Source organism: Dendroctonus ponderosae, unplaced genomic scaffold (assembly GCF_020466585.1).
Source record: "Dendroctonus ponderosae isolate FM_Combo_2020 unplaced genomic scaffold, Dpon_F_20191213v2 Dpon_F_20191213_4, whole genome shotgun sequence".
Classification (NCBI taxonomy): Eukaryota; Metazoa; Arthropoda; class Insecta; order Coleoptera; family Curculionidae; genus Dendroctonus; species Dendroctonus ponderosae.
Window position 1 is genome coordinate 5,401,708 of NW_026018611.1, and position 13,698 is coordinate 5,415,405.

At 36.7% G+C, this 13,698-nt stretch overlaps 1 protein-coding gene across 3 annotated transcripts in view; it reads right to left on the reverse strand.

Annotated features, from left to right (window-relative positions):
• LOC109544081 (heterogeneous nuclear ribonucleoprotein C-like 3) overlaps window positions 1–13,698 on the reverse strand; it is a 115,305-nt gene that overhangs the window by 56,082 nt on the left and 45,525 nt on the right. For all 3 annotated transcript variants that reach the window (XM_019914114.2, XM_019914117.2, XM_019914115.2), the window contains 2 exons: window positions 7,510–7,667; window positions 2,095–2,202 (listed from right to left, as the gene is read on the reverse strand). In XM_019914114.2, coding sequence (XP_019769673.2) covers window positions 2,095–2,202; window positions 7,510–7,667 — 266 coding nt within the window. The remainder of the gene's footprint in view (window positions 1–2,094; window positions 2,203–7,509; window positions 7,668–13,698) is intronic.

A 13,698-nucleotide genomic window follows, 5' to 3' on the forward strand; every position in this document is an offset into this window, starting at 1 on the left:
GTCGATTTGATTTTTGTCTGGTAAGTTGTAATTGTATATGTCATGGCAGTATATACTGTAGAGAAAGGGTGAGAGCGGGGATCCTTGAGGAAGCCCTTGTTCAGGGGAAAAAGAAAAAGAGAGTGTATTGTAAATTCGAACTTGTAGTTGTCTGTTTTCTAGTAGGTTCTTTATGGTGTGTAGTAGATATGGTGGTGTGTGAAGTTTGTATAGTTTATATAGTAAACCCCTATGCCAGACACTATCAAAAGCCTTGTTGATGTCCATGAGTAGACATGCCGACTTTCCGTCATTTAGGTGAGTTGTTTGTATGTTGTTGGTCAAGATGAATAGCGGATGAATAGTCGAGTGATATTGTTTGAAGCCAAATTGGTAGGTTGGTATATGTTTTCCGATCAGTTCTTCGAGTCTCTGTTTTAGTATATGTTCCAAGACTTTGCGCAGCACCGGGAGTAATGTTATAGGTCTGTAGTTTTCMATTTGTGTWCCGTCTCGTCCATTTTTAGGTATAGGAATTATTACACCACTTTTCCACGTTTTCGGAATATTATTATTTGTGATGCAGTTGTTGATTTCAGTAAGGATGAGTGTAAAACTTCAATAAAAGCGAAAATTTAAAAAAATGACGGGTTAAATTATTATTATTAAATGGGGCCAGTTATCTGCAAAATTTTGCTTAAAATAAAAGTTTTTCGAGACCTCAACTGACTCTCGCTGGAAAAATTGGAAAAGATTACGAGACTTTCCTGAGAACCTGCTTCTCCACAAATGACGATGTTCAGAAAAAGTTGAAGGAACCACTTTTGGAGCTACAACTTGAACAATCAAGGTTAAACTCAAATCCCATATTTAAACAAGGAATCAATGGTTTTTTAAACTCAGTGCGATTAAAGCGTGCCTCGTTCTAAACGGAAATATTTGAAGCCATAAAGGTATCAAGTGTGCACGTAGCTACACGCCGGCTAACTGGCATCACTCATAGAATCATATGTGCGCGAGTGAGAAAACCAATGTCAGCTACGTCCCTAATTGCAAAATAGGGTCATTTGTGTTCAACTGATCTGAAGATGCCGATCATGCAAGCTGGCGCAACATCAGAACCCAAAGAAACTTGAGGAAATAAACACCTCAATGGCTTATGTGAAATTGCAACAGTAGCAATTTTGTTGCCAAAACGAATCGAATTTAGTGTTTCCAGTTAGTTAACCGCTTACCTCTGGATTTATATGTATTTATCGAGGAAATGTATTCCGCTTATTTACTATCCGACGCCAGTTCCGAACGTGTGCAACAATAATATGCCAAAGTTGCTGGAATGTCTCTGCACTGAATTCTCCATTATATCACTTGAACAGAGCCCGGCTGGCAAACTTAGCGCCCGTATTGAAACTTCCAGTCGAAACATTTCTAAACATCCAGAAACGCTCTAACAGATACCAGAGCCGGTAGCGTATTGTCTATTCATATACATACGCTGTATATATTTGGATTCATCGTTATTCAAACGTTTTCATTCATTTATTTAAGTATAAAGTACCGTTGACACGTCCTGTCTGATCTTGTGAAGGTGCAAACAGGCTATAGTCGTCTAGAACGGCATAAAATAGGGAAGCAACCACTCGCCCTCCATTTAATATTTAATGTCGAAATTCGGTTTTATTACTATGTGGGTTGAGGTGATAAATTTTTCAGTCGCCTCCATTAGCCTGGAGCGAAGAAGAGCGCCAATTATAGCGGCAATCCATAACGCGGCCAATAAAAGGCTTCGCGCGTGAGCCGGCGAAGAGATACAAACCTGAGTATTACATTTGCACTTACATTGAATCATATATCTTAGTTAGGGGCAAAAGTCGAGAGCCAACGTTCTAAGGCCTCGCCAATCCAATTATATCTTTTACAGTTTTCATTTTTGTCTCTTAACGACAGCGATTTCATTTTTCTCTACTATTTCAACTAAAGTGGATCTTAATAGTTCCTCCTACAGCTGCATAAAGGAACAGTTTGTACACTTATAACTGATTTTGTTCGATCGCTCCTTTGATTAACTAGCCTGCTTTAAATCGATTTTCTCTGTACTTTAAGCTAATCACTCACCTAAAATTTGACTGAGAACCGTTCTTCCGTCTTCTCCTAAACAGGCGCTTCTCGCATCAAAGGGGTTTGTGAACTGGACGAAAGCATATCCTTTATGCATGGAGATACCTGCAAAAAACAACATTTGTGTCAGAAAAATGCCCCAACATCGGACAACGGTGGTTTGATGAACAGCGCAAAAAAATCCCTCTGGACAGCAGAAGAATAATAAATTAGGCAGTAGGTACAGATGCGACGTTCAAAAATTCTTTTGGGCGATTAATCAAAAATCCAGCATCTCCAATTTTTATTAGGCAATATGAGAATCCACCGAACTTTCATCTCTTCCTAACACAATTTATCCATCGCACCAGGGACCGCACCAGCTCAGCTTGCTTAACGTTCAATTTCTTGCTCTCATCCAATCTTGGCATGTAATGGAATTACCTCCCATCGAGTGCGTCAATGTCTCGGTAAACGTTTTAATTAATATCAAGTAATTTGTGAAAATCCCCAATAAATAAACTCATTTTCAGCGGGAGTTAATTTGGCTCAATAGCGAATTGACGCCGCTCTATGAACACAACTACGCTGAGCAAATAAAAGGTATCAAGTCCAATGAAGTGTTTTATCATCTTTCTACAAGAAGGGATACTCACTTCGAATTAAGTATCTATCGCAACTCGGATTCTTGATTAGTTACGGTTCAGTAATCGGATGCGACAAAGAAACTTTGAATTTGGGTCGAACAACTTGGCGGATTATAAGTCTGATATTGAGCAAGAACTTTGCCCGATAGTTCCCTAATTGGAGCAACTTTTTTAGAATGCGGTTGAAGCGAACTGTTTGTTTTGACATCAGGATTTATTTAAAACAACGCGGTTTCGGCACTTAATCTGGCCGAAATCTTGCAGACAGCGTTGGAAGCGAGAAATTGAGTGTTAAGCCGAGAATCGCGAGTGAGCTCCCTAGTGGCGTGCTCAATCGAGTTAGAGCCATATGAAATTCGAGTAAAATATCCAGACAATTTTTACAAGCTACGAGCGGCTGAAATGTTCATGGAAGTAACCGAAGAAGTATCAATCAGTAGAATTTAGGATTTTTTGTTGGTATCAACGTTATGATTCACACCCCTCACTTGAGTGCCTCACTCTGTAGACCGTTACAACGTTACAATACTAATCAAATTGGGTCTCTATCCGGTAACGAGATGCAAACTGATGTTCGCTTGTAGGATTCCAAATATTAAATCGCTCCGGTATAAATAATTTATCCCCTAATCCGACTGACTGAATTTGCAAGCAAGTAAAAGTAACTTCTCGCTCGCAGTACGGTTGTAATCAAAGTTTTCACTTGGTTATAAGTTATTTTAATTACCGTAACACCATTCTTAGTTATGCACTGTTGGCCGTACGTGAACTAATAAAAGGCGCAAAGTTTCTGAAAGCTGCAGAAAGTTTCCCAGGTGGATTTTTCCTTGTTAGGGCAAGACCATGTTTGTGATGGTCTTTTAATTAATCAGGCACGAACAAGTGTATGCAATAATTGACGATGCCAGCTTTCCAGCGCGCAGCCAAGTCAGAAACAGGCGGCGCAAGTTCCCATTAGAACTTCCAAGATTATTAAGATTGAAGGTTGATATATTAAGAACAACATATTGCACTTTCCCGCCAGCGACTCTGAAGAATGAACTTCAAGATTAATCGCAGAAGCATTTCTTCAGCGATATTAAATGTTTGCCGTCATAAAACGGCAATAAACCAAAAAAAAAATTACATGTACTCGTTTTGCGCTGTCCGCTAGGTCTGTTTCAAGTTGGAACTGCACTTAAATTGGGCACAATTGAGCAGACTTCGTAGTTATTATCGGATCGGTTTCGAACAGAGTCGCTCATCCATAAAAACAGAGAGAAAATGTACGTAAGTTGATTTATTGCCAATCCACTGGGAAGAAAATAAAATTAGGAGGCTCGGAGAAACGCTGAACGACATTGATAAGACACTTCATTAGATCTTAGTCGAAGAATTGCGTTACGTAGCAATCAGCGAAAAAACGGAATTCCATTTTTATTGCTTTTCCGCTTATTGCATTTGGTGGCTTTGATTGATGTTCCAAGTCAATCCAGTTGGTTTCCAATCGAAGTATATAAAGCCACTTAAGTCGGCAAAATGGATTGCACGAACCGTTTTTCGACAAATCTTATGCGAATCTCTATAATGGATATTAAGTATATGTGTGTTTCAATCCAAGTGGCAAGTGATCGCATTTTACCTAAATATTTTTGTTTAGTATTTCTTTAAAATATTCTATTGTGGCAACCAAAAACCCAAAAATTCCATCTCATAATCATTTTATGCTATAAACTGATTTTTTATTAATTTTACTCACAAAACAGAAATCCATTGGGTTGAAATCAGGGCTTCCAGCGGGCCACGGATTAAACCTCAGCTGCGTACGCAATCACTGGAAAATTATCGAACCGCGCAGTTTTTATCGCAGTTTCAGTTTAAATCAATCATCATTCAATGTACGTATTTAAAATATAATTAAATTATAAAGTGTACACATTTTCCACATAAAATGTTTCCAGTCTGAATATGGCGTTTTATCGAAACTTTCGCCTCACTTCAAGCGATGTTGAATATTTTGATCCCAAGGTCTACCGAGTAAAAATATGACAAAAAATCGACCTGTCGAAAATGGCGAAATTTCGCATTTTTCCTAAAAAATCGGAGAAAAACCAAAAACATTCAGTAGCTCGCTTACATTTTAGAGAAAAAGTGATAAGCACATTTTCTGTAACCGTTGATTTTTTCTGTTCAATGGGTGACTAGAACTTGCTCATCGTTTCTAGTTTCAGACAAATTGAGATTTTTGGAGAGCAATTTTTGACCATTTTTTGCAAAAATCATCCCGGGGGAAATTTTGGTAAAACATCCAGTGGGTGAAGACAGCCCAGGCATTTTAGCAAAAGTCACGTTTTTCAAAGCTATGCATGAAATATTGAAAATTCCGGGAAACCTCTACTTTCGAATTTTGCGTCTAACAAAATCTAGAAAAATCAAATGCGAGATTTCCAAAATTTGCCTTTACAGGACGTGTCATCTCAACAAATTACAGTCCCAAAAATATCCAAATGTTTCGCAAAAAAAACATTTTGATCTAGAGGCAAAAATGAGATCTTCTACAGGCGGCGGGAGCAAAGCCCTTAAGCTGCAAACAGTTTTGCACATAAAATACTAAGTTCTTTTAAATAAGGCAAAATAATTTTCAGTTGAAATGGCCTCAGAATATCGCCATTCTCGCCCGCTATGAGTTTCACCAAAACCAGAAAAAACTTCAGGACATTTTTTCAAATTTCCAGATCAAAAAACGAAGATTTTTCTCTTTTCTTAAAAATTTAATGGTGATTCCAATTTCCACCTACGCAGAGCGCTTCTCTGTTCTAGTGGGGGCATTTAATAAAGGCTGCTAAAGTTGCTCAATTAATTTGTTGTTTTCAATGAAACTGTTGAGTATTTACAACTCCAGATTCCACTCCTCCTCATCAACTACTCAATAACATGGACTGAAAAGACAAAGACATGAAAAGAAAATTGGAATTCAAAGTGAGCAAAGCCAGTCCATTGGATAGACACATAAATCTTGTTTCAATGAACATTTTTTATCAATTCTCAATCTGTTAGCAGTCAATACGGGCGCCTCGTAACGACTGTAACGTCTTGCTTGTCGGCAATAAAATGACTCCTCCGTGCTCGTTTGCATGCTGAAATTCCCGTCGCTAAACTGGGAAACATATTCAAATTTACGTACACATTTTCTTTATTTCGCAAGTTGGTCGGGCCAGAATGGCCACTGATAAGGCCACTGCGTTCGGCAAGCAATGAAACATTAGTTCGCATCAATCAGGGCGTATTTTTGCGCTTCAATTAGCGATCGAAACACCGAAATTTGAATATCACACTGACGGGAAACAACAACCGAGTGAAGTAGTCAGATATGAGAAAATCACGTTTTTTAATGGACCATTTATCGGCAATGTTACATAACGTTGGCCCAATCACCAAATCAGCACACAGACTCAACTATATTTCGGTTTTTTTGGTCTTGAGTTCTCTAAGGCAAAAACATGCCGCAAAAATCATCATCTCGCTTCTATGATTGAACATTAAAATAATGGGTATCATACATTTGTGAATTATGAAAAAAATTGTGAATTGAACAGATAAAGAATACTTCAAAATGGAAACTTTAACCACGTATAAAATAGACGCCCAAAGACCCGACAGAATTCATACAAAAGTGAATCCACATCTTAACTAGAAAGTTAGGCCTGCATAAACAAGCGCATAATACAAACAAGGTTGCAAAAAAGTTACGTAAATTTCCTGTGGATGAGCCGCAATCGAAAAGTTGTCCACTTATAGAAGACAATGGGCCCTATGAAATGCATACAAAGCTTGCGCTACAGCTTTTTAAGTATTGAGAAAGTAAATGTCCAAGTTTTCCAAAAAACAAATTCTATCTCAAATTTGAAAACTCGTGAAAACAAACTGATGATGACTCAAAACAGAAACTTTTGTCGCTCCAAAAACAAACTATCCCCTAAAAAATAACAGAAAACCTACAAAAACCAGCAATAAAATACTTACAACACTTAAAAAATTCTCAAAAATTCCTTGAAGGCGATTAAAAATCGAAACATTTTCTACCTGTTAGGCGATCCTGCGCTAAAAATCTGATAGGAAAATGACTCTCTTACGTTGCAAGTTCCTGAGGAATTAAATGTCAAATTACGACCTGTTTAAATATCCGCGAAAATCACATGCAGTTTTGAAAAAATAGTGAAAATGTCCTGATGATGGGGAAAAACTAAGCGTTTACCAGTTACAGAGCAGACTTTGCCCCACTAAATTCAAACCAAACGACCTTCATGATTCTCTGAATAAAAAAGTCAAACTCAGACCTTAGAAAACAACCTCGTACACCAAACACAATTTTCCAAAAGTGCCTGCTGACTAGTCAAAATATAAGTTTGTTTATGCAAAATCTTTGGTATACAAAATGCGACCAAAAAGTCTCAAAAATTCTTAAAAATTATCAGATGATGATATTGCCCTAGAAAATGCAGGTAAAAAGTACTGATTACGTCCGTTCGTTAGCTTCTCAGTACCGAAATTAAAGCACTTTGTGGTGCAAATACAACTGCGAAAATCGAACTGAATTTAGCAAGTTTGTCAAAAACTGTTTCCAACGGCATTTCTTATTATTAAATTGTTAAATTGCCATGCAGTCAAGTCTGTTTAGCGTGAGTGATTTCTTGATCATTTTCTGGCTTTCTCCTCAAGATATACAGAAAATTGACCCGACAAACCAAGAAGAAAGCGCCGAATGGTAAAATACATAAACAATACAAGAAATGTGTAGAAAACTTACCAGCAAGTCTGCCATATCTCTGAAACATCCTTTCAACGTCCGTTTTGGAACACTGGAACGTATTCAAGTTACCGACAAATACGCGCGAATTAACGGCCTGCGGATCTTGTGAATTTGTTTGGTTTCCCACTTTGCTCATTTTCATTTTCGTTGTTTGCCTGCAACAGAAAGAAAAACAACCATAGAAAACTCGTTTAGTTTAAACATTTCGTTCGGCGATTAGGTTCCATTTTCATGCAATGATTAATGAAAGATTGATAAATTTAACTGTTTTCACTAGTGCAGATGAGTCCGCCAAAATTGGGAACAATAAATATTTAAATTACTCACAGCACGGGGATTGGATGTGGCATTTTAATTTACTCGTTAATTTTTGTTATTCCGGATACCGAGTCTATTAATACGGGTTGAATGCATCATATCTGATATGTAACCCAATTGTAGCGGCGAAATGAAATATTGCAAATTTTATGTAGATGTCATGTGTGTGCGGTCGTTTCTGTCATTTAAATTTATTTCAACTCGATGTGGAGCTAAATAAAAAGCTACACACATGCACAACAAATCGATGATATACGGCCGTTTGCAATTACTATGAACCAACCAAATAGGATATTATAAATAAATTGCAATGTCGATGTGTCAGGATTTTGTTTTCGGCTGAATTGCGGAATAATCGCTTGTGTTTACCAATATATAATTGGGGATTAGATGGAGAAATCCAATTAAATATTAACCGAATTCTGAGCGACAACAATAAAAGTAGGAAACATTTATTTATAGCCGAATGAAAAACAATTTTTACCAATTAGTATGCTTGTAATAAAACACAGTATTATATTCTTAAGGCCTGCACCCACTCACTCCGGTGATAACTACATACTGCCAATTTTTGGGAAACAAATTTCGTAAGATGATGAAAATAGCTGATGATGAATGACGACTTAAATTAATTAAAATCAATTTAAATCATCATCAGGCAAATTTTAAAAAACTCTTTAATGGATTTTGGCAGATATTATGCTGAGGAACTTGCAAAATAAGAGAGACACTTTTGTATCACATTTATACGGCCACGTCTGTTCAATAACTGGAAAAGTTTTCAAATATGTAATTTCTCAAAATTTTGCATGTATTTCGCGCTTGTTTATGCAGGTCGAAGTTAATGGTTATTTCTTCAGAAACCCGACAAACTGCTGACTTTTGTATGTATTTTATTGACCATCATCAGGCTATTGACAAAAATTTTTTAATTTCCAAGCGAATTTCATCGTTGTCCATGCAAGTTTCGCATTTATTTTCCCCGAAATCACTAAAGATTAAGATTTGAGTGTATTTTGTAAGACAACGCCCGTTCTATCTGTGAAAAACTTTCGATTTTAAGTCATGATCGGGCCATTTTTCAGATTTTTTCAGTTTTCAATAAATTGGTGTGGTTGTTTTTACCGGTCGAAGTTTGGCATTTATTCTCTCAAAAACCAGAGAAACTGAAGGTTTTGGAGTATTTCGTACAGCAAAATACGCTCTATATGCACCAATGGCTTTGATTTTGAGTGATCATCGCTCTATTTTAAAAATCGTTTTAAATTTTCGATAAAATTCAGGCAGGACTAAGTTTGGCATTTATTTTCTCAATATCCGGGAAAGTTGGAAAGTCATCTTTGTGTAAATTCCATACGGTCAAGGTGTGTTTTATAATCGAAAAATGTTTCGACTTTAACTGATTCTGAGAGAGTTTTCATAATTTTTATGAATTTTGCACAATTTCGTAGTTATTTCATCATAAACTAGTCAAGTTAGGGGATGACTTTTCTACAGTTTTTGGGGCATTCGTTTTATAAGCAGCAAAAGCTTCGAATTAGAGTCATCATCAGGATTTTTTCAAATATGTTTTTGATTCTTGCCGATTACACTCGATTAAAAACCATCAGTTTCGCCTTGCCCGAAAAACTTTCCAACCGAGCTTTTGACCGGCCATGAAACCCTTCATGTGTGAGCCATTTTCTGACAAAAATTTCCTGCAGCTAAAGTGTCCGATGTAGAAACATGATCCAAACCATCTAATTTGCCACGACAGCGGGTATTCTTCGAAAAATTACAAATCCTGTCGGAAAATTGCAATGAAAAAATCATTAGACGCATAATCGAAAGACCGGAAACCGCTTTGCACGAGTTATCATGGAAAATTTGCTATATATGGAGATTTTGCAGCAATAATGTCGCTGTCGCCGACTGAATTCCACATGTTACGCTTCGAGGGCGGCATTCCATTACTTTGTAACGGTCGGGGCGCCAATTTTAAAATTCATATAGTCCTAAATCGGGAGATTCCAAAAAATCCAAAAGTTTGTTTGAGAAAATTCCTCAATTTTAAAATTACATTTTACACGCCAAATAAAACTTGTGATAGTTCCAAGGTTCAATCAATCATCTCCATTCGAAATAATCAACCCAATCAACCCAATGCCATTCGGGGCTTTAGCTCTCATAACTTAATAATTAATTAATACATTTTCAGTAACAGTAACAAAAATAAAAGTAATCATCCGTAATGGTAAAAAATTAAAAATTTATATCAACGCTTTTAGATATTGAAATGTTCCCTATCAAATTATCAGAAACCAATTTGCCTAAATGGAAAAGCTGTGTAACGGCTCGAACAAAATTATTTCCAAAGGTGGGAAAACAACCGGATTCAAACAGTATATTTAGTTCGACACTCGTCATCAAAAATGGAAAAGACCCATGATTCTCCCAGTTAAATCCCACGAAATCGCGTTAATTTTTAACGTAAACCGTTCGCAGTACTTTTTTAATCAATTAACCGAAAAGATTTAGGTGCGGTTTTGGGTCACAGCTCACAAAAGTATGCTCCCGCTTTTTCAACGGACAAACTTAAGGGTCAGTGGCTGGGACCCTAATTTTTCTAAAACAAACCGGCTTTGATTTTCCTAAAGTGAGCGATTATTCGGTTTTGAAGCGTTTACTTTGAGAAATTTGTGATGACCCGCCGCTGACTAGTTTCCCTTTTTCCTAACACTAAGATTCATGGGCTTGCAGCCATTTCATAAACAAAAGGCTCAAGAATTACTAGGCAATAAATTTGGGCCATCGCGTAAATTTTTGTCAGTGCCACAACTTCAAAACGCAACTTCCGAGAAAAGTTAATATGTTCCGTGCATTAAAGTTGTTTACTGGGAAAGTTGGTGCTACTCCAGGTGGGATTTTTATACGGATATCTCCACTTTACATGCACGTTACTCGAGAGATACGTACGTTTCCAACAGGTTTGCCCGGTGTATAGAAAAAATGAAAATTAACTCAAATAATTAGAAGTAAAAATGAGAAAAAAAAGCGAAAAGAATTAAAAAGATGCGTTGAATTTATCGATAATTTGCTCGAAAAATTACGCTTTCTAGCAGAGGATAATCGGATAAAAGAAACGCTCTCAAAAATTGCCTGACCATGACTGAAAATCGAAACTTTGGTCACTTATTAAACGGACTATACCCCAAAAAGTTTTATACAAAATTCAATCGCAAACTGACTTAGTTTTTAAGACTGCGAACGAGCATCCTTCATGAACAGAGGCAGAAAACAAACCAAATTCTAAACAATTTCATAAAAAAACCGTTGCGGTTGAGTAAAAATTGAAACATTTTCCAGTTATAGAGCACACCTTGTCCTACAAACTGCATGCAAATGCAACTATCCAACTTTTCCAGATTTTGTGAAAATAAATGTCAAATTTGGTCCTACAAAAATAATCACTAAATACGATCGTATATTTCAACAATTCATGAAAAGAGCCTGATCATGGCTCCAAATCGAAACTTTCTTCCATAAATAGGACGCACTTGCCCTACAAAATACACCCAAAAATGAATATCTAACTTAACTAGTGTGTCTGAGAAAGTCAATTCTAAACCTGGCCTGACATTGACTCAATTTCAAAACTTTTTTCACATATAGAACTGATAATACTCCAAAAAATACCACGAAAATGCGTGAAACTTCAATCTGCGCTGCACAAACCTGCACAAATAAGAGCAAAATTCTGGAAAAAAATCCTGAAAGTTTCCTGAATATAAGTCGAGTTTGAAAGGTTTTCTACGTACACCTGCTCAAACTTACCAATGTGCTAAAAACTGACTCTTAACATTGCAAGTTTCTGAACAGATAAATGTCTAACGACGACTTGCCTAAAAATCCGCGAACAGACATGAAAATTTGAGTTCTTGAAAATTACTCAATGATGGCTAAAAATTTAAAGTTTTTAAACTTAAACAACGCACTTCGTTCTACAAAATGCACACAAAACAACGACTTTCTCGCTTCGTTAATTCTTGAATAAATAAACACCTAATTCAGCCTGCAAGAGCGACTATAAAATTATGTCGCAAATTTAAAAAGTCTTGAAAATAGTCTGATGATCAGTCAAAATTGAAACTTTCACTACCTTCGAGAGAGACTATGGCCAATGAATTCCATACAAAAATCAATCCTAGACTTGACTAGTTTCTAAGGAAATAATTATGAAACTCTGCTCTGCATAAACAAGCGCAAAATACCAACAAAATTAGAAATATATCCCGAAAATTGATTGAAGCTGCTTGAAAATCTAAACGTTTCTCACTTATAGAGCAGACCTTGGCCTGCAAACGTGATACAAAACTGACTGTCTAACGTTTGCAAGTTGCTGAGCAAATGAATGTCTAACCTGCTTGAAAATACCAGAAAATCACGTGGAAATTTGAAAAATTCTTAAAAGTTCTCTAATGATCACTAAAAATTGAAACTTTTGAAACTTATACATCAGACTTGGCTCTACAAAATGCATACGAAACCAACTTTATCACTTCATTAGTTCCTGAAGAAATAAATGCCAAACTCCGGCCTGCAAAATCAACCGCAAACGTAAAAAATCTGGAAAATATCCTGATGATGGCTCAAAATCGAAACTTTGACTACTTATGAACCAAACTATAACCACCAATAAAAGTCAAACAAAAGTCGACTTTGACTGGTTTATGAGAAATATCTGTTAGAATCTAATGACTGAGCGAACTTTTACGCTTACGCTGTATAAACTAATACAATTCCAGATCAATGGAACGCTGGAATATTTCTATGATTTATTGATGTTGCAGGCACGAAATGAGCATTGGAAAAATGTTATTAATCGCTTTCGGGTTGCGTAACTTCGAGCTAAACGCTCTCTGTTCAGGTATCCCCATTTGAGAATTCGCAGCATTCCCAACGTATTTCCTTGATATCAATAGGAGCTTTGAATTCCTGCATACCTGTACACCCTATACATTATGCATCAGTCTACTGAATTGCGTATCTGAGGTCTGCAATTGCATCCACGAATGGAATGCATTGTAATCGAGCGCGAGAACTGATGGTTTTTTAAACTTTCCAATCGGCCCGGAAAGCTTTTGGGTCACTTCAATCCTCAAGTAAAAAATACTCCACTAAAAGTTAATTCTAGTTGGATTGAAAACACATCCTGACATCAAGTTAAGGAAACTAAAGTGTCGCGAACAAACGCAGCTAGAACTGACACTCCCCAAAAGTAAATCTGCCGAAGTCGAAAAAGTATATCAAATGGCCCCTGATTTGCCCAAAAACCAAACGATCCCCTGTTTGATTAAACAAAATTCTTGTTAATAAAACGCGGGATATTTTCGAAAACGTTTCCTAAACCGCAGATAATAACGTCGAAGGTTCCGAACGTTATTCTTGGCAAAGTTTCGCAAAACAAGCGGCTTTACATCTTTCACCTTTGAGGAAATAAAACCTCAAGCTTGCCGATGTTCCGCTACGGATTTTCCGCGGATAATCCTCTTTACTAACAGACGTTCATACAAAATGGCCCGAAAATGTTTTATTTATTTTTCGCAAGGTTTAAAGATTTTTATTGCTTCGGTGTGAGTTCAGTTACTTGGCGCTGGATTTATGACTCTTTAGAATGTCACTTGCAATGGCCAAAAGTAAAAACGCCAACAATCCATTTTTTTTGCTCAAAGTGGCCCTAGTCATCTCACGATTAAATGAGAGTCTTCGCTGAATTGATATATTAAATGTACTTTGCTGTGTGGGTTTTTCATTATTGCGACTGTTTTTCAACTAAGGAAAAGAGATTTTCAACAGGAATGAACAATTCTCTTTTAATACTATCTGATT